The sequence below is a fragment of the Corythoichthys intestinalis genome, chromosome 22 (genome assembly GCF_030265065.1).
Source record: "Corythoichthys intestinalis isolate RoL2023-P3 chromosome 22, ASM3026506v1, whole genome shotgun sequence".
NCBI classification, from domain to species: Eukaryota; Metazoa; Chordata; class Actinopteri; order Syngnathiformes; family Syngnathidae; genus Corythoichthys; species Corythoichthys intestinalis.
Window position 1 is genome coordinate 24,072,718 of NC_080416.1, and position 20,600 is coordinate 24,093,317.

Sequence of the window (20,600 nt, forward strand, 5' to 3'; positions counted from 1 at the left end):
ATCAACAATCCTTGATCACAGGTCTTCAGACAGCTCCGAGCCATGATGCACATCAGACAATGCTTCTCATCAAGACAATTCTCACCAGGCGGTCAGGGGAGCTTTAAACAGCTCATCAGTGATTTGGCACACACCTGACTTAAATTGTTCGGTAAAAATTTGTTTAAACTGGTCTTTAAGTCTCCTTAGGCAACGGGTTCACTCACTTATTTTTCCCCCTTCTGTCAGTGTTCGCATGCTATCATCATTAAAATATAAAAACCTATAAATATTTGGGTGGTTTTTAGTTAAAGCAGACACTGTTTTTACACCTGTGTGATTTTGACAAAGATCAGCTCACATTTGGTAGTGGTTTTATGCAGAAATGTGAGAAATTCCAAAAGGTTCAGATAATTTTTCATACCACTGTACATATAAATATATACATATGTACATTTTCTGTCTTATATTGTAGACTGTTTGACCTGAAACATGAAGAAATGACATTTAAAAAATATTTTTGTCTCAACTAAGACGTATTAAGACTTTTTAGTGGCAATTTTTCATTTAGTTTGGATCCAAGCAACTTAAATAAAATGATGATTACAAGCCAGTAACAAGTAGTATTAGTATTATAACAGCTAGTATTTTATGTAGGTTAAATTACTACGAAACTTAACATTTAAGTGCAAAGTATGAATTTTTACTGAAAGTCGTCTGACCTCATCTCGCAACATGACAACTGTATTGCAGAATAATCCAAATGCAAATATGACCTTGTATTTCCCGCAATATTACGACACGAGCAGAAAGTTTTAATCAATAGTTAAACTTCTTTCCTCTTAATATGAAGACTTTACCATTTATTCTCACACAGTTGACACGATTTGTCTTCTCCTTGGCTACCATCACTTTTTTTTTTATAGATGTAATAATGCTATACTAGTAAGATTAGTGACCCACCTGGAGGCAAATATTCAGCAAAGCCGCTAGAGTTGACCAGAACGTTGGTCTTGAAGGTGGAGTCGAAGTCATCGTCTGCACTGAGAAATCGACACTGGACAGTTAGAACACGTTAGGTGATCACGCAGCTTTTTTAAACGCTTACCTGTTGTACAGCAGAATATCTGGCGTCCAGATTTGGTCGGTGGTGAAGCGAAGATTTTTAACTCCGGGATGTTCGCTCTGGTTCCACTGGAGGTAGTGGTCGAACCAGCTCTTGACCATACACACACATGGATACAGATGTCATCCGTTTTTTTTTCTATGTGATCAATTTTTAACTTTGAAACATGAAAAAAAATTGGTGAGGGGGTGGGGAATAACATTCCTAAAATGTGTGAAAAAAAACTATTGAATTTAAATCAACTTAAATTCTAACAAATTTTCATTCACAAAGTAGTAAATGTATTTTAATCACACAAAATGTCAATAATTATAGCAATCTTATTATATCAATATATTTATAATGAACTGACGCATGATTAGAATATAAAAACGTCTGATTACCTCACCTGCAATAAACTATGTACATTAGTAATAAATAAATAAACAAATAATTAAAATAATAAATGATAATCATACACCAGCGATCAAAGGTTTTGAGAAACCTTCTCATCCTACTGAATGATGACGCGTCTCAAAACTTTTGACCAAAGGAAGATTGATTCATTACAAATTACATTTAAATTAAATTAAAATTCTTATAATGTAATATAAAATAACCAGAACTTTTGTTATATATTTTATTATGAAATAATACATTCATATATAACATTAATTATTGCGATAATTAAGGTTGTATTAAATTTGATGTATTATTTTTAATTGTGTGCAGGAAACATCTTGTTTTTATTTTATTTATTTTCTAATATTATAATACTATTATAAACCATATAAATTATTTTGTTAATACATAGGAAATACTGCTTAAAGAATCATCCAAATGTTTTAAGATAAATTATATCAAAATTAAATATTTATTATTATTATTATGAGTATACCATGGTGTGAAAAAGTATCTAAACCTTTTGGAATTTCTCACATTTCTGCAGAAAATCACCATCAAATGTGATCTGATCTTTGTCAAAATCACACAGATGAAAATACAGTGTGTGATTTGAGTAAAACCACCCAAACAATAGATTTTCATATTTTAATGAGGATAGCATGCAAACAACGACAGAAGGGGAAAAAATACAAAGTGAACCCTCTGCCTAAAAGTATGGATGTTCATCAATCGACAGTCAGAGAAGTTGTCTACAAATGGAGAGAGTTTGGCACTGTTGCTTCTCTCCTAAAGAGTGGCCATCCACCAAATATGACACCAAAAGTTCAGCGCAGAATACTCAGAGAGGTTAAAAAAAAAAGAACCCTAGAGTGCCTGCTAAAGACTTACAGAAATTACTGGCAGAGTCCAATATCTCTGTGCACACATCAACTATATGTAAAACTATGGCCAAGAATGGTGTTCATGGGAGGATTCCGCGGAGGAAGCCACTGCTGTCTTTAAAAAACATTGTTGCTTGTTTAATGCTCCCAAAAAGGCACTTGGACACCCCACAGAAGTTCAGGCAAAATATTTTGTGGACTGATGAAACCAAAGTTAAACTGTTTGGGAGTAACAGACAATGTCATGTGTGGAGGAAAAATAGAGCAGCTCACCATTATCAACACCTCATCCCCACTGTGAAGCATGGTGGAGGGGGCATCATGATTTGGGGCTGTTTTTCTGCTATAGGGCCTGGACAACTCGCAATCATTAATGGAAGAATAAATTCAAAAGTTTATCAGGATATTTTGCAGGAAAACCTGAGGCCGTCTGTCAGACGGTTGAAGTTAAAAAGAGGATGGATGCTGCAACAAGACAATGATCCAAAACACAGAAGTAAATCAACTTAAGAGTCGTTTCAGAAGAACAAAATACACGTTCTGGAGTGGCCAAGTCAAAGTCCAGACTTGAACCCCATCAAGGTGCTGTGGCATGACCTAAAGACAGCAATTCATACCAGATATCCCAGGAATCTGACTGGACTATAGCAGTTTTGTAGAGAAGAATAGGCTAAGATTAGTCCTGATCGATGTGCCAGACTGATCTGCAGGTACAGAAAGTGTCTGATTGAAGTTATTGCTGCCAAAGGGGGGCACAAAATATTAAATATGATGGTTCACTTACCTATTTTTCCCCTTTCTGTCATTGTTTGCATACTATCCTCATTAAAATATGAAAAATTATACATGTTTTGGTGGTTTTAGTTAAAGGAGACACTGTTTTTTCGTCCTTGTGATTTTGACAAAGATCAGATCACATTTAATGATGATTTTATGCAGAAATGTGAGAAATTCCAAAAGGTTCAGATACTTTTTCATACTACTGTATAATAGCCTGAACATTTTTTTATTATTCTGATTTGATGAATGCTTAATTTCATTGCTATATTTCATGGTAATCTATTGCCCAATTAGATTTTTTTTATGTTTTAATACCAAGACATGAGTAGTCGGCTACATTTTTAATCATCATACTAAAAAGATTAATAATGAATGCAAAAAGTGAAAAAAATGAACAAGGATGTTAAGTTTAACTAATATATACTACTGGTATAAACAGTTTTTTAAATTGTATTTCTCTGAAGCAGTAAATACCAATAAACACACAAAGTACTCTCATTGGCCATGATGTTAGGTACAGCTTTAAGCAAAGTGCAATACAAGATACTTCTCAAAAATTCACGCTCCCCAATAACAAGACAGTGTAATGCGACACCCAGTGAGGCAAATGAGCAAGTTCATTAGCGCCACAAACCTCTCAGACGTCCTTACCATCCGCAGCCACATGTTGGTGGTGAGCACCTGGTTCTTCTCATCCTGCCAGCCACAACCATAAAACCGTTCAAAAAAACTTTTGACATTTTCCTCGCCAAATCGTGACGACACCCACCACGTCCATGATCTGGATTAAACTGAGCGAGAAGGTGACAGTTAATGGGTTCGAGTCGTTGCCCACCGGACGCTCCATACGGTTGTAGTCCTTCAGCAGGCTTTTCAGCAGCTTTCTCTGGTGAGGACCCCCAGATGATACTGCAAAGGGAAGTTGAGACTAAAGCAGTGGTGTCCAAACTACGGCCCGCAAGGCAGATTTTAATTTCCTGCAGCTAGGACGTTATTAATATCTGATAAAAATGCACCACTATTTTCACCCAATGGACGTCCAATCCATTTGATCTGGGAGGGTGGCCCGTTTACAAGTGATAAACTCTTTGAAAAAGTTTTAATTTAGTTTTGAAAAGCCACAAGATTAGCAAGAACTTCATATTAGTTTGTCACCTTTTTGTCTCTCGCGCTCGATAAAGCGGCATTTGTGCAAGAACAAGGGCGAAAGACTCGAGGGAAGCGCAGCACTTTGGTAAACAAAGTCTAATTAGTGGCAGCAGGAAACTTCATCAAGCTCGTATTGACACTAATGAACCCGTAATGAACTTACTCTCAAAAGAGCTTCACCCTCAAATAGATGCCTTTTGTTTTTTTCGAGTAGCGGTTAGCATGACTGCCTTGCAGATTCAAAGTTGGAATCTTAAGTTTGCTTGGTTTTGTCCGATCAGCAGCAATAACAGATGAATTGCAATTGATATTCATGTCATTTTAATTGGGATATCAGGCATTGAATGTTCATGTTTCAGTGACATTGACGGCAATAGACGTCTAATCTGTATCGAACGATGGAAATGGATTGGACCGGATGGGGGACGGTGGGATGGTAGTGGACAATTATTAGCGGGCCCCTCCACACTTTTGCAGACCCCTCAAGACGAATGTGAGCTGTGTGTGGGTGTGTCTATTTGTGGGGGGTGCAAGTGGAAATTTTTTTGCGGGCCCCCTGAACAACTGGCCAAGCGGTTGCCGAGATATTTTAACACTTAAAGTGCCTGTGACAGCATTAAAAAAAATCTTAAATAGTATTATCATGCGATCATATTTTGAGACAATTTGACTATATACAACAATTTGGCAAAGCGCAGATGACGAGAAATTAGTCTCTTAATCTGCCGTTTGGGCCCGCCTATAGCCATTATAGTGCTATAGCATCCCCAGCTGATGATGACGTCAGCAGGGTAACGATTTCAGCTGATTTAGAATTCAGCCCATTGAGGGGGAAGATTCAGAACAAGGAAAATGCGACAGAGAGAAGCAAAATGTAATTGTTTCAATATCTCTACTCCAATATTTTTAAAAGATATTCTTTTTATCTAAGTATTTTCCCCAAATTGCTAAATAAATGGTATGGTCATGACAAATAACAGTCTTGTGCTAAATGGAATATGAAATATTAAAAATGCATTTATTCACTTCGACAGGGCAAAATTATTGCATAATGGTCAAAACTGCCGGCTTGTTAACCTTCCGAACGGTATTTTACGCCACCGGAGTTAGTCCTGCTTTTGTCATTTCCCTGCCCCGCCTTCAGAGACCAGAGGAAAGAGCGTAAACAAAACAGGAGGCGTGACAGCCAGATGACGTGCTAACTCGAACTGAGCGGCTTTTCCAAGTCTTTTTCTCGCCTTTCGAAAACAAAAAAATCACACAAAACTACCCCGACTCATGTCACACATGGCGGTGAGGGTGACAGCCTTCACCGATTGGCCAGCCCCCGGCAGCGAGCAAGTTTCGGCTCGTTGTTCCCCTACTGCAGGCAAAAGTGCTCGTTGCTGGGGACACAACTGGAGAATGACCGCCGGACAAAGCATCTGACGTCGGAGGAACACGTGGCTAACCGAGCCTAAGCCAAGGATAGTGGTCTATTGGCAGGCACAAGAAGAGGACCGAGGGGATGTAAGTGACCATGGTGTGTGACAAGCCGCTGGTCGTCGGCCGAGTGGCCTTCTCGGTGGACAGGGAACATGGTCAGCCACAAAATATAAGCCACCTCCTTATTAAAATGTTTGCCATGATCCCAGTAGTTGACATATTGCAAAACACATATTTAACTCACTTCCTCGTCGGTCCAATGGTCCCACAGTTGTCAGACTTGTTTTGGCCCCTCTCTGCAGTGAATGGGAACTTTTTGAAACCCAAAAAGGCTCACACCCCTCTCCCTGGTGCAGCAACAAAAGCCTGCAGCACATTGAGCTGGCGTGATGCGAAAAATAAACAAATTAATCCGCAAAATCAACTGAATCCGCAATCCTTCTACATGCTATCTATTGATGGCTGAGATGGTGACCCGGCTGACGTCACATTCGCATTCTTCCTCAATCCAGGAAGTCACTCATTTTCATGGCACGGGATAAAAAAAAATTGAATAAATAATTCGATCGCTTCCACACGCATTCAAGCGGTCCATTTCATTCAGGAGCATAAAATACCGCGTGAAATATGAAATAAACATGCTTTTTGCTGTCATAGGCACTTTAAAGCAACACTCGGTAACTTTGGAAACTTTATCAAATATTTTCATATCATATGTGATGATATGTCGACTGACAATGAGACTCATTTATATCTTGAGGAGGTCAGTATAGCTTGCACCGGCACTAATTAACTTTGAGGAGGGTCTCCCAAATCGGAATTCATGCAACAATTACGTCAGCAAAGAGCAAGAGAGGCAGAGAAGATGTCCGTGATGGAGCTGTCCATTAGTGTTAGCACCTAGCTTTTAGGCATTAGGCAGGCTTGACCACAGTCATAAAAAACATAAGATGAAAAAGAATAAGCCTAACAATGCTTGTTTTTCTTTGTGTGTGTCAAATTGAATGGCCGAGAGTCGGGGCAAACTGACCGTATGTGTGTGCGTCATGCACACAGTGCATACATGTGTTCTAACAATCCATATAAACTTTGAATATAAGACTAAACAGGGATTATTTATGTCTGTTATTTGTGTCCTCTATTTGGAAATCAAAATATGATCACCCAAGATGATGTAGAGCCAGCATGTATAGTAATTTGTTTTGATGCTTCTGCACATGCGGGTCAGTTTGCTCAACCAGTGTCGGCTGCGAATTATTGCCCATGCTTGATACTTGAACGGGCTCAATGAAAAAAGGCAGTCACGCCAAGGTACGCCAAAAAAGCAGATACGACGAAAAATCGGAATTCTGCATCAAGACCTGCAGTCTGAACCAAGGGTGTAGGTTTGGTCTCAACATTGGTAGGGACGATGTAATAGCATAACCTGCATATACACTTTTTGCTGGGGACTGGACATTAATAAGACCAAACAGATTGGGTGAACAAGGGTCTAGGCTACATTTCTCAAGAATATGAACCTAATTAATTGATAGGCTAAATGATCAATGCAAAACAAATCTGTATTGACTTTTAACTTTCACGTGAATTGGTTCAGGTGACATACCGTTTGATTCAAGCTTTCGTTTCAAAAACTACTAAAACATTTTGAAAACTTTCAGAATAAATGTCTGGATTTTATTAGCACATTTAAATTGGAATATTTTAACATAAGTTTAACTATATTAATATACACAATAAATCCAAACTTGTTAATAATCTCTTAACTATATTAATGTACACAATAAGTACAAACTTGTTAATAATCTCTTAACTATCCGGGTATGCAAAAAATAGTTTTTTCTTAGGACGACTCAACATTGTCCGTCTAAATAAATTAATTAAATATAACTGAAAAAAAATTGTTTTTTAAGGAATGACAAACATAGATAAAAACGGAGCCTTCTTTCTGGTAAAACACTAGTGCTTATGTCCACAAGCACAGCCAAACTCAACAAAAAAATGAACGCTCCTTTGGGCTGCTTTCAGACCACATAAATAAAATACAATTGAAAATTGACTGACACACACAGACTTGGGATCTCTCTCTCAGCAGCTTCTTGCTCACATTTTTCTGGTACTATAGTTTCCAGCAGCGTTCACTACATTTCTCACAGTTTAATTAACGTTAAAAGTCAAAAACACATACAGGAAGATACATTCTCTAAGCAGCTTCCTACTGGAGTTATGCTAACTCTGATGCTGGTCGGATTTTCAGTTTCAAAATTAGTGGAGTGTCCCCCACTTTCACAACATTGACGTTTTTTTATTTTATTTATTTATTTTTTTTTTACAATACTTACAGTGGCGTCTACTCCTGTAGCTGGCCGTAAAAACTTGTAATATCCCTCCTCTTCGAAGGGGGCAGAGGAGGAGGCATGACATTAATCTGTTTCATTGTTCTGTGCTTGTGTGTGTGTGTGTGTGTGGGGGGGGGGGGGTCATCAACCAATCAAACGTGCATTTGAGGGGTGAAATAGACCAGCACATTCAGCAAGTGAAAAGGGGGAAATGTAAGTCTGAACATAATGAAAATAATTCACTTAAAAATGGTAGAGTCAATTCTATCCTTACAGCAGAGAGTATGTGAAGACCGTCTAAATTACCTATTTAACTGAACTGAACTCATTCTATAATGCAAATAAGGTTGCTTAAAAGTTTGTGGGGACAATTTGAGCATCCTGCAAAGTTGGTAGTGTTATGTCCCTAACGTCCCTATGCAAACCTATGCCCTTGATCTGAACCTAGCCTTATAGGCCCGGTTGTAGTCGCAACCCCCTAAGTTCCGCCCCTGGATTGGACGTCTATCGCCATCAAAGAACGCCAATTAGTTATTTTATGACAACTTTAAAGCTTATCTGGCGGTAGAAGGGTTGTTGATGTGTTTCCATAGATTGTTGGTTGTGAATTTTAATACGTCAAAGTTATGTATGGTCAAAGTAATACAGCTTTTTTTGAAGCAACTGGTTCGTCGATCACCGTCAATGGCAGCCAGAGAGTTAACCACCTGTCTAATTTGCTCCAGAATATGGCGCCAAATGCACCAGAAAAGGTAAACTGAATTTTTACATGTTGCTTTTTTTGCCCGTAAATGAACTTTTATTTACCTGGTTAGTACTTGCAAATTTTTCCTTTCATACAACATGCTTTATTTCCATCCATGGATTCTTAGTTGCTTAGGTAACAAATACAAGGTCAGAACAAGGTACTTAATAAAAGGCTGCAAAATTAAGACCACAGTGTTGCCTTGAGATACAAACCAGAATTTATTCCATTGCCACTCTTTTGAATGTAAGCACTCATATTTTGAATTAGTCCTTTAAAATCTTCTATTCATGTGATTTTTGTTTGGTTGTCTTTTTTCCAGCCACATCTCATATTTAACGCGACTTCACACCGTCAACAAACGCTCAAGCAAGCAGCTGTCAACTTTGTACCCCTCGGCCGCAGCAACACGTCCTCCAAGCACATGCACATCAACAAGAGAGATGCAGGCAAGATGTTTGAGAACCGATCCATACGTGTGACTCCAATGATCCATGCCCCCACATCCATACCCGCCCCCCCAAGCATCAGTTTGCTTGTGAGTCACACAAGAACATGACATGTATGGTTGCCCACTCTAACCAAGAGTAGGCAAAGCAAACAGGTGACCAATCGCGTCTCGCACTTTTCCGTCTTTTCGCATTTTTTCACATTTAATACAAAATACCGCAAAAGCTCACCGTGAATCAACACCGAGATTCCCGAGAGGAGCAGAGCAGCCGAGCGCCACATTCTGGTTGACAGAAAGGAGGAGGAGAAAGAAGAAGACTGGCAGCAGACAGATAGGAAGGCAGGAATGATGGTGAGGAAGAGAAGGAGAGAGAGGAAGCTGCAGGAAAGCCAGTGAGGCAAAGAAGGAGCAGATGCTGGAGGAGAGAGAGAGAGAGAGAGACACTGAGGAAGAGGTGGGGACTAAAATGGAAAGCATGCTGTTAAAAAAAAAAAAAAGCGATCGGCAGCGGGGGTGAAGGGGTTGAAGATGGAAGGAGGGTGATGTTTAATGGCTGTGTCGGTGTGAGATGACCTTATTAAATACAACACAATGCCAGGACAAGAAGACTGAAGGTCAGAGTGTACACACAAAAAAGGGAATTAAGGAGAACAACCCTTTAGGTTATACCAAGTGGGTAAATTCCTCTGAATTCAAAGTAGGTGAGCAGCTGGAGGCAAAAAAAAATCCTTCAAAGTAGTAAAATGATCAATACTATGTAAGCAGAGGTGAAGGCCATGTTGCGAAAATAGATGCTGAATAAACACTAGTGAATATAACAGGCAGCAAGAGTAGTCAGAGTTGCTTTTAATGGCGTCTTCAAACCTAAATGGTGACTTTCTATTCAATTTCAAGCATGGGCCTTTTATGGAAAATTCTACGTTCTGCTATGATAGACATGTTCACCCAATTTCATGTCAATTGGTTTAACTAGTGTCTTTTTCATGGACAAGCCATGGCAGCTTCAAAGCAAAATTGCCAACCTCTTTTCCAATTTCACGAATGCGTTCTTAAGGCCTTTTGGTGCAACCTGTCATTATAGACATGTCTGCCTAATTTCATATCAATTGGTTAAATTGATGTGTTTTTCATGACTAAGCCATGTCAGCTTTATACCAAAATGGTCGACGTCCGAGTTGATTTCAATAAGATTTTTTGCACCCCATTACGATAAACGTCCACCCGGTTTTACGTTAATCAGTTAAACTAGTGTCTTTCATGATTAAGCTATGTCTACCACAAATCAAAATGGCTGACTTCTTGATCATTGGACTGTGAGACTTTTTTTGCGCCATGTTATACAATATATGTTACAGTGGTACCTCTACTTATGAAATTAAAGTTTCATAATTTACAAATTCTGTAAGTAGAGACAAGTTTTCCACGTTAAAGCCTTAATCTGTTCCAAGCCCCCCCAAATTCAGACAAAAATCTTGTATAATACAGTGGGGCAAATAAGTATTTAGTCAACCACCAATTGTGCAAGTTCTCCTACTTTAAAGGATTAGAGAGGCCTGTAATTGTCAACATGGGTAAACCTCAACCATGAGAGACAGAATGTGGAAAAAAAAAAAACTGAAAATCACATTGTTTGATTTTTGAAGAATTTATTTCCAAATTAGAGTGGAAAATAAGTATTTGGTCACCTACAAACAAGCAAGATTTCTGGCTGTCAAAGAGGTCTAACTTCTACTAACGAGGTCTAACAAGGTCTAACGAGGCTCCACTCGTTACCTGTATTAATGGCACCTGTTTTAACTCATTATCGGTATAAAAGACACCTGTCCACAAACTCAGTCAGTCACACTCCAAACTCCACTATGGCCAAGACCAAAGAGCTGTCGAAGGACACAAGAGACAAAATTCCAGACCTGCACCAGGCTGGCAAGACTGAATCTGCAATAGGTAAAACCCTTGGTGTAAAGAAATCAACTGTGGGAGCAATTGTTAGAAAATGGAAGACATACAAGACCACAGATAATCTCCCTCGATCTGGGGCTCCATGCAATATTTCACCCCGTGGCGTCAAAATGATAAAAAGAACGGTGAGCAAAACTCCCAGAACCACATGGGGGGACCTAGTGAATGGCCTACAGAGAGCTGGGACCTCAGTAACAAAGGCTACTATCAGTTGCGCAACGCGCCACAAGGGACTCAAATCCTGCACTGCCAGACATGTCGCCCTGCTGACGCCAGTACACATCCAGGCCCGCCTGCGATTCGCTATAGAGCATTTGGATGATCCAGAAGAGGACTGGGAGAATGTGTAATGGTCAGATGAAACCAAAATAGAACTTTTTGGTAGAAACACAGGTTCTCGTGTTTGGAGTAGAAAGAATACTAAATTGCATCCGAAAAACACCATACCCACTGTGAAGCATGGGGTTGGAAACATCATGCTTTGGGGCTGTTTTTCTGCAAAGGGACCTGGACAACTGATCTGTGTAAAGGAAAGAATGAATGGGGCCATGTATCAAGAGATATTGAGTGAAAATCTTCCATTAGCAAGGGCATTTAAGATTCGACGTGGCTGGGTCTTTCAGCATGACAATGATCCTAAACACACAGCCAGGGCAACAAAGGAGTGACTTCGTAAGAAGCATTTCAAGGTCCTGGAGTGGCCTAGCCAGTCTCCAGATCTCAACCCCATAGAAAATCTGTGGAGGGAGTTGAAAGTCCGTGTTGCCCAACGACAGCCCCAAAACATCACTGCTCTAGAGGAGATCCGCATGGAGGAATGGGCCAAAATATTAGCAAAAGTGTGTGAAAAGCTTTTGAAGAGTTACAGAAAACGTTTGGCCTCAGTTATTTCCAACAAAGGGTACATAACAATGTATTGAGATGAACTTTTGGTATTGACCAAATACTTATTTTCCACCATGATTTGCAAATAAATTCTTTAAAAATCAAACAATGTGATTTTGTGTTTTTTTTTTCCACATTCTGTCTCTCATGGTTGAGGTTTACCCATGTTGACAATTACAGGCCTCTCGAATATGTTCAAGTGGGAGAATTTGCACAATTAGTGGTTGACTAAATACTTATTTGCCCCACTGTACTTAAAAATGCATTAAAACATGTAACAAATGCATGTTACAGTTAGATTATTTCACAATAAACATAAAATACATTAAAGAATAAAATTTATTAGCATGCAAACAATGACAGAAGGCGGAAAAATAAGTCAGTTAACTCCTTGCCTAAGGAGACTTAAAGAGCAATTTAAATCCATTTTTCCAAACATTTTAAGTCAGGTGTGTGCCCAATCACTGATGAATGGTTTAAAGCTGCACTGCCAACTATAAAACACACACTTGGTAAGGAATGTCTTGATGAGAAGCATTGTCTGGTGTGCATCTTGGCTCGGTCAAAAGAGCTGTCTGAATGACCTGCGATCACGGATTGTTGATTTGTATAAACCTTGGAAAGGATACAAAACCATCTCTAAAAGTCTGGATGTTCATCAATTGACTGTCAGAAAAGTTGTCTACAAATGGAGAGAGTTTGGCACTGTTGCTTCTCTTCCAAGGAGTGGCTATCCACCAAAGATGACGCCAAGAGTTTAGCGCATAATACTCAGAGAGGTAAAAAAGAACCCTTGAGTGTCTGCTAAAGACTTACAGAAATCATTGGCACAGTCCAGTATCTCTGTGCTCACATCAACGACATGTAAAACTATGGCCAAGAATGGTGTTCATGGGAGGACTCCACTGAGGAAGCCACTGCTGTCTAAAAAAACATTTTTGCTCCTTTAATGTTCGCAAAAAGGCACTTGGACACTCAACAGAGGTTTTGGTAAAATATTTTGTGGACTGATGAAACCAAAGTTGGTTTGGGAGTAACACACAATTTCATGTGTGGAGGAAAAATGGAACAGCTCACCAACATCAACACCTCATCTCTACCATGAAGCATGTTGGAGGGAGCATCATGATTTGGGGCTGTTTTGCTTCGCCAGGGCCTGGACAACTTGCAGTCATTAATGGAAGAATGAATTCAAAGGTTTATCAGGATGTTTTGCTGGAAAACCTGGAGCCGTCTGTCAGACAGTTGACGCTAATTAGAGGATGGATGCTGCAACAAGACAATGTTCCAAAATATAGAAGTAAATCAACTTCAGAATGGTTTCATAAGAACAAAATACACATTCTGGAGTGGCCAAGTCAAACTCCAGACTTGAACCACATTGAGATGCTGTGGCATGACCTAAAGACAGTAATTCATGCCAGACATCCCAGGAATCTGACTGAACTACAGCAGTTTTGTCGAGAAGAATGGGCCAACATTAGTCCTGATCGATGTGCCAGACTGATCTGCATCTACAGGAAGCGTCTGGTTGAAGTTATTGCTGCCAAAGGGGCGGCCACAAAATATTGAATGTGATGGTTCACTTACTAATTTCCCCCCTTCTGTCATTGTTTGTATACTATCCTCATTAAAATATGAAAACCTATAAATGTTTGTGTGGTTTTAGTTATAGCAGACACTGTTTTTTCATCTGTGTGATTTTGACAAAGATCAGATCACATTTAATGATGATTCTATGCAGAAATGTGAGAAATTCCAAAAGATTCAGATACTTTTTCACACAAATGTATGTTACGTTCAGTAAACTCTGGGAGCTTTTTGCCTTTCATGTCCTGAAATTTCTTTCATATTTTCCCGTTGAGGTGTGTCTTGACCTTAAAATTGTTTATGTAGAGACGTTCGTACGTCGAGATACCACTGTATATATACATGTCCACCAAATTTCACATCAATCTATTAAACTGGTGTCCTTTTTATGTCTTAGTCTTGTCAGCTTCACACCTAAATGGCTGACTCCCATGTCAGTGGCGCCACCAGGGGGTGGCCAGGGGTGGCCACGGCCACCCCTATAAATTTGTTGGCCACCCCGCTTGCCAGTATATCGTTAGATTGTTGGTACACAATACACCAAAGTATATCAGTAGCCGTGACCTTCTCATACTCTCTTTGATTTTATTTGCACCTGCACCTTTCTGCCATCTGGTGGCGATTGTAAATAGGAAATTAATTAAAGCATAACTGTTCTACTCGATGGTTTTTGGCTGACGCAATCCTTAAGCGAGAGAGACGGAAAAGGCGAGCGAGAGGTCGACTGTAGCGAACTTCGTGCTACTTTTTGTTGTTGTTCAAACTCCAGAGAAGAACTTTTTAGCTCCTTGTGGATCTGAGCCCAAAAGGTTTGTGTACTTTCTTTATTTAATTTGCATTTATCTCTCATACCTGTCAACTTGTACGGTTTCGGCGTAATTTGTAAAAGTGAGCACCAATTTTTAAATGTGTACGCCGTACACTCAAAATCTGTACGTTTTTAGTGCATTACTTTTTTTTGTCCGTTCGGATTTTGTCACCGTTTCCGCACCGAGACAATGTGCGTCCCCGTTACTACGTTTGTTGAATGACTCGAGAAAAGTCAGAGACACTGAGAGAGAAGAGTGTTTTGACGCTGTAGCAAACGCGATGCTAGGCTAGGTGGCTCCAATTTTTCCTGACTGTAGCCGACAGCCTACAATCTACGCCTAGATATCAAATGCTTATAGAACTACATGCAAAATGACAGACGGCAGCGTTAATAAACAGCCGCCATTTTGAAGCAGCAGACTTCTGAGAAAGGCTCTGTTGAAATAAACCTTCCCAGCGAACTTAAGTAACTTTAATACTCCTAAATCGGCAAAATCTTGACTTGAATCGATCTTTAAATGATGAAACAGTTTGAAAACTTTAACATGTCGAAAGTAGACAGAAGGGAACTAATGCAAAAACGGTAGCATTTTTAACAACTTTAAAGGGATCCTCTATTTTTAAGACAAGTCATTCTTAAAAGATAAATGTTAGTGTGAGTTATAATAATTTGATATTAAAACCCCTCTTAATGTTTTTGTTTTAATAAAGTTTGTAAAATTATTTTAAGTGATAGGTCGCCATTCTTGTTACGTCGCAGTGCGTGACGTCACCGGCCCCGTTGCCGAAATTCCAGCGTGTCACTCGTTAGCTTTCCCAACATGTCGTCAGTTCTAACCTTCCTATTTGAACCAGATCTGAAAAGTGAAGAGCAGGACAGCACTGTCGGTCGTTCACAAGACGAGCTTCAGGGAAAAATGTATGCAGCTAATACCTGATAAGACAAAAGTTGGGCAAAACTGGTGATGCGAGAGTGTATGCTGTTTGGAACTCCGGTTGGGAGCGAGAGTGTATGCTGTTTAGAACTCCGGTTTTATTAGCAGATATTCAAGGTAAGCATATTGCGTTTTCAAATTTATCCCAATATAATTATGTAGATTGTTAGCATCCAGAGCTGTCGTGTGCTTTACATACAGTACAGGCCAAAGAGCACACCTTGTGTAATCCATGTCTTGTACATTGTAACGCGTGGTAGCTAGGATACGTGTATAAAAGTACCAAAAAGTGGAGAAGCTTCCACTTATGCACTTTTATTCACAAAAATAATATTTCCACCATGACCACTCTTCACTCGGGAGCTCAGCTGTACGCAAACACGCGATTCCTGACGAACTCCAACATTGTTGTAAGGTCCACGTCAGAGTCACTGTCGTCACTGCAGCGTGCCATAGTGCTTTAATTATTTAGTATGATTTGGGGAAAACTCCCACGAAGAATAGTCAACATAAAAGATAGCAATAATAATCCAAATCCGCATTTTTTAATCACTCGAAGATCCAGGAATTAGACCGATCTCATGGTAATGTCGCAGCCGCGATCAGGCCGTCGATTCCACAAAATAGACTGATCCGAAAAGCCGCTGTGGGACCGACAAATCAAAAAAATGGACAGATCCGAAACCAATATTGCAGACGCAGTGGGACCTTCGGATCCAGAAAATAGACGGATCCCTTACTTGACTGAGGATCCAGGAAAAATGTTCGGGCGCCAGTTGTAACGCGTGGTGGGTAGGATACGTGCATACAGGGACCAAAAAGGGGGAGAAGCTTCCACTTATGCACATTTATTCAGTAAAAATAATGATTCCATCTTGACCACTCACTTCACTCCCCTTGTTTCCATTTGACTGGAAATTGCATCCAAAAGCAGCACATTGTGGCATTTTACTTTGCGAGCTTAGGCAGCAATAAGCAATTGTTGAACACGCTACACATTTGGAAAGATCCCAATTACATCATCACTGCGAGCCCGCAAACCATGGTGCCAACTAACGGTTAAAATATGTAGTAAATATTATAAAATATTGCCATTGATTTAACATTTTATGTGTTTTTAACAACATATTTTATAGAGGTGGGAATCTTTGGGCACCTAATGATTCAATTACGATTCAGAGACTCCGATTCGATTATAAATCGATTATTGATTGCCCCCCCATAAAAAAGTTTTGTATATTTGTTCCAAAATTGTTCAAAAATCCACTCTGGCTAAATAAACCAAACTACTATTTTAGTATCAAGTTACCGGTTAAAAACAGTAAATAAAATACTGAAGTCCCCATTCTGTATCAGCAGCTTTAAACTACATTCAATTAATTTAATGTTGTGAATCAACCGTTAAAGTTGTTAAAATTGCGCGTTATTCCATAATTTCCCTCATGTCTACTTTCGACATGTGGAAGTTTTAAAACTGTTTCATCATTTAAAGATAAATTCAAGTCAAGATTTTGCCGATTTAGGGGTATTTAGATAAAAAGTAATTAGGTTCTCTATAACAGAGCCTTCTAGAGAAGTCTACTGCTTTAAGATGGCGCCTGTTCAGTAGCGGGGGAAAGTCTGGGATTTCACATCTAGTCTAGATATACGTGATATCTACCATAGCCGTATGTTGCCCTATGTTTGTAGCAACTACCAACTGGGCGCTGTTTGTAGCGGCTGACGGCCGCAGTCAGGTATTATTGTTTTTTTTGTTTTGTTTTTTACCTAGCGGCATTAGCCACACATATTATTTAATCTCGGTCCGTTCCTCATTGCGCTGACTGCGTTTTATTTCTGCTTTACCTGGTATAATTCAAATAATCGGAATTTGGATGTTTGTGAATCGTTCTCGAATCTTCCACGGCCGAATCGCGACTAATCTAAGAATCGGAAATTTTGCACGCCTCTAATATTTTAGTACAAGAGAACAATTGTGGTTTATTAGAGCCAACATGTATTTAAGTTAGAGGATCACTTTAACATGTCAAAAGTAGACAGAGGGAAACTAATGCAAAAACGGTAGCAATTTTAATAACTTTAACAGTTGATTCACAACATGAAACGGTTTCCAAACATAGCAAAGGTTACTATGTTTTTTTTTTGTTTTGTTTTTTAATGAAAAAAACAAAACATGAAAGGTAACACCAGTTACTTTGCCAGGTAACTAATTACTCTTACCTTCAGGTAACTGAGTTACCTGACCTGAGTTACTCAATTACTTTTTGGGAGAAGTAATTTGTAACTAATTAATCGCTTTTTAAAAGTAAGATTACCAACACCGGTCATATAGATGAAGTCTGCAGAATGAAAAGTGACGAAAGCCGAGATTTCATTCTGCCAATTTGTTGCTGAACACAATTTGCGTGCAACTATTGCTGATCACTTCTCAGAATTAACAAAAGAAATGTTCCTTGACTCGAAGATTGCATCGGTAAGTTAATTTTATCAAGTGACCTTTTTAATTTATAATTGGACACACTAACAAACTACCTTCAAGTCAACCTGAATTGCGAGCTCAAGTGCCATGAAGTGCAGCCATCAAGACATGATAGAAATTGCCAAAAGTGCCACATACAATTATGACAAAAGTCACTGTTAAATTTTAGTAATCATGATATCGGTGATGATATTGATTGTTCTTTGATTCTACCAGGTTATATGTTACAATATTATAAATAAATTCATATTATTTTAAAAATTGAGTTTTATTATTGTTTCATATTGCACGCTATATAGAACGTTGTAAGATTAGTCACCAATTTGTAAGGCATACGTCACTATTTGTAAGATTGCCAACGGCCTCGGGTTGACAGGTATGATCTCTGTATTTTTTCTTAAGTGTATTTTTCGTTGTCTATGCGTTTGACCAGTTCTCATGGGTTGCCAAGGCTTTTCAAGAGTTGTCAAGAGCGAATAAACCCTGATTTTTAATCAGACTTTGTGTCGTGCTCGTGGCAAGATCCGGAGGGACCTTCATAATGAAAACCTGAAATTATGGCTTTTAGTTTTGGTGTGCCACTCCAAGATTTTAAGTGGCCCCACCTGGCCACTCTGATGAAAAATATCTGGAGGCGCCACTCCTCCCTGTTCAATGGCGTACCGCAAGCAACACGTCACTTCCGCTCATTAATATTCATGACATTAGCTACTGTTGCTAAGTAGGGACAAGCCACCATTTGTCCCTAATAGGAAATGAATGGAAATCGTGTACGGAGGAGATGTTTACAGAGCTAAACCTACCAATTCTCTCCGAAAATGATGTGCCTGGTGCCAAATTGACTGGCAAAGATGTGGAAGAACATAAAAATGTTCAGTTAAAGAGATGGCTTTAGTGTCGAAGGCTGAAAAAGACGAAAAAAAACGAGCCGACCTAAGCATAGCTTTAGCTTTTTTATCGACGGGACTGACAATGACATTCTCCTGTTTCAACAAGCTATCCTTTACCATCAGCCCTGTCTTTCTTATATATCCTCTTGTTGTCCTACGTCTCTTACCGTTCTTGGGGGTAATTTAGTTAGCTTTGTGTAGCGATCGCAAATGCTACTCAGTGACAGCCAACGAACACTTTTAATTTTTTCATTGATAACATCTTAATCCTATAATTTATTTAAACTTCCCCCTTACTAAAGTTGTTTTTTTTAATGTATATATATATAACAGAAACGGTAACAGTGGCAGTCAGATACCATTGTAATTCTTTTCAGGTCATTCATTGTCAGACAGAAGCAGTACGGCACAACGTTACGCTAAAAAAATAAGTTAAAAATATAGAAGTGGCTTACCTCTTTGTCCTCTGAAAGACCATGCCAACCCAACATAATGTTTACTGCATATGAAACGTGAATGGATTCGCCGAGCTGGTGTTAAAGTCCGCGCAAGTTGATTCGGTCTTCACATTTTTTCCTCCCGAGTTTTTGGTTTCCGGAAACGTATGAAGAAAACATCCTTCATGTGTCGTAATGTCTAGAGTCGTTTCTACAAGTTCCAAAAAAGCAATGCGTGATCGGCATGTTCGTTTTTGAAAAATTACCGGAGAAAAGTAGCACTAATTAAGTTGTGTCAATGCGAGGGCGGGTCTATAATGTGCCACTTTGGCTTTACTTCCGCTTTACGATGCGACGTCACGGTCTAAACATAGCCTGTGTGCGGTACGCCATTTCAAGTACGTGTCTTTAAGTCTTTTTTTCTGCACCTTATTATTGATAGATATGTCCACCCAATTTCACAGCAATCAGTCAAACTAACGTCTTTATCATGACTAATCCATGTCTACTCCAAATCAAAATGGCTGACTTTCTGTTCAACTATAGGCTTCATTCCTTGAGACTTTTTCACTGCGCCCTTATATGCTAGATGTCCACCCAATTTCAAGTCAAATATGAGAGATGAACTGGAGTCTTTTTCATGACTAAGCCATTTCTGCTACAAATTAAAATGTCTGACTTTATTTTCAGATTTAGGAATCATTCCTTAACTTTTTCTTGCTCTCTATTATGATAGGAAATGTCCACCCAGTTTCATGTCACTTTTTGAAACTGGTACCTTTTTCTTAACCAAGCCTCCAAATGATCATCAAACTTTGATGCAATACTGGAAGGCCCTGCGATCGTATGCATTTTTAAACCGGATTCCCCTCATTTGTCCTCCAAGGAATGCTGATGCAAGACTCGAGCTAGCAGGGAACTGATAAACTCAGAGGAGGCGGGGGGCTTCAATCGTGGGACTTAAGTAAGAGTTGTATAATAGATGACCCTATTACTTGGAGTCTACCCTTCGGAATTAGCCCTCCCTTCCCTGTAAGAAAAAGGGAGGGGGGTCTCCCCTTGTACATGCGTCGTAGCGTAACGAGCTTGGAAGGTGGGCCTTGAGATGGACGATATCCATCAGACTGCCACTTGAATGCAATTTTCCAAAGTGGGAATAGAGAGAGGGTAAGGAATCACAGATGTGCTCTGTAGGGAAAACTCCATTCACCATACATCATTGGGATTACATTACAGTGGCAGAATTGAAGCGTGGGCTCCTTCAGGTGGCTTGTTTCGTTACTGCACACTGCAAAAACGCACCTCCTTAAAACTAGTTAAATTCTTTTGGGTTCAGCGTGAATCGACTAGAAATAA

At 39.3% G+C, this 20,600-nt stretch overlaps 2 protein-coding genes across 8 annotated transcripts in view; one reads left to right on the top strand and one right to left on the bottom strand.

The window, feature by feature from the left end:
- The window catches only part of chrna11 (cholinergic receptor, nicotinic, alpha 11), a 40,212-nt gene extending 30,546 nt beyond the window's left edge, over positions 1–9,666 (bottom strand). The window contains exons 1-5 of one of the 2 annotated variants that reach the window (XM_057827248.1): positions 9,489–9,666; positions 3,920–4,059; positions 3,802–3,846; positions 1,088–1,197; positions 943–1,022 (exon numbers count right to left, since the gene is read on the bottom strand). In XM_057827248.1, the coding sequence (XP_057683231.1) occupies positions 943–1,022; positions 1,088–1,197; positions 3,802–3,846; positions 3,920–4,059; positions 9,489–9,540 (427 nt within the window). In that variant the 5' untranslated portion in view covers positions 9,541–9,666. Of the gene's footprint in view, positions 1–942; positions 1,023–1,087; positions 1,912–3,801; positions 3,847–3,919; positions 4,060–9,488 lie in introns of those variants that run through there. The other variant, XM_057827249.1, reaches the window with a different exon arrangement.
- Positions 1–20,600, top strand: part of LOC130910205 (small conductance calcium-activated potassium channel protein 1-like) — a 65,957-nt gene that overhangs the window by 20,518 nt on the left and 24,839 nt on the right. For 2 of the 6 annotated variants that reach the window (XM_057827240.1, XM_057827246.1), the window contains exon 1: positions 14,372–14,502. The exons of 1 other annotated variant lie outside the window; for it this stretch is intronic. The gene's annotated coding sequence lies outside the window, so the exon portion shown is untranslated. Of the gene's footprint in view, positions 1–14,371; positions 14,503–15,457; positions 15,556–20,600 lie in introns of those variants that run through there. 3 more of the 6 variants (XM_057827245.1, XM_057827242.1, XM_057827243.1) reach the window with 3 other exon arrangements.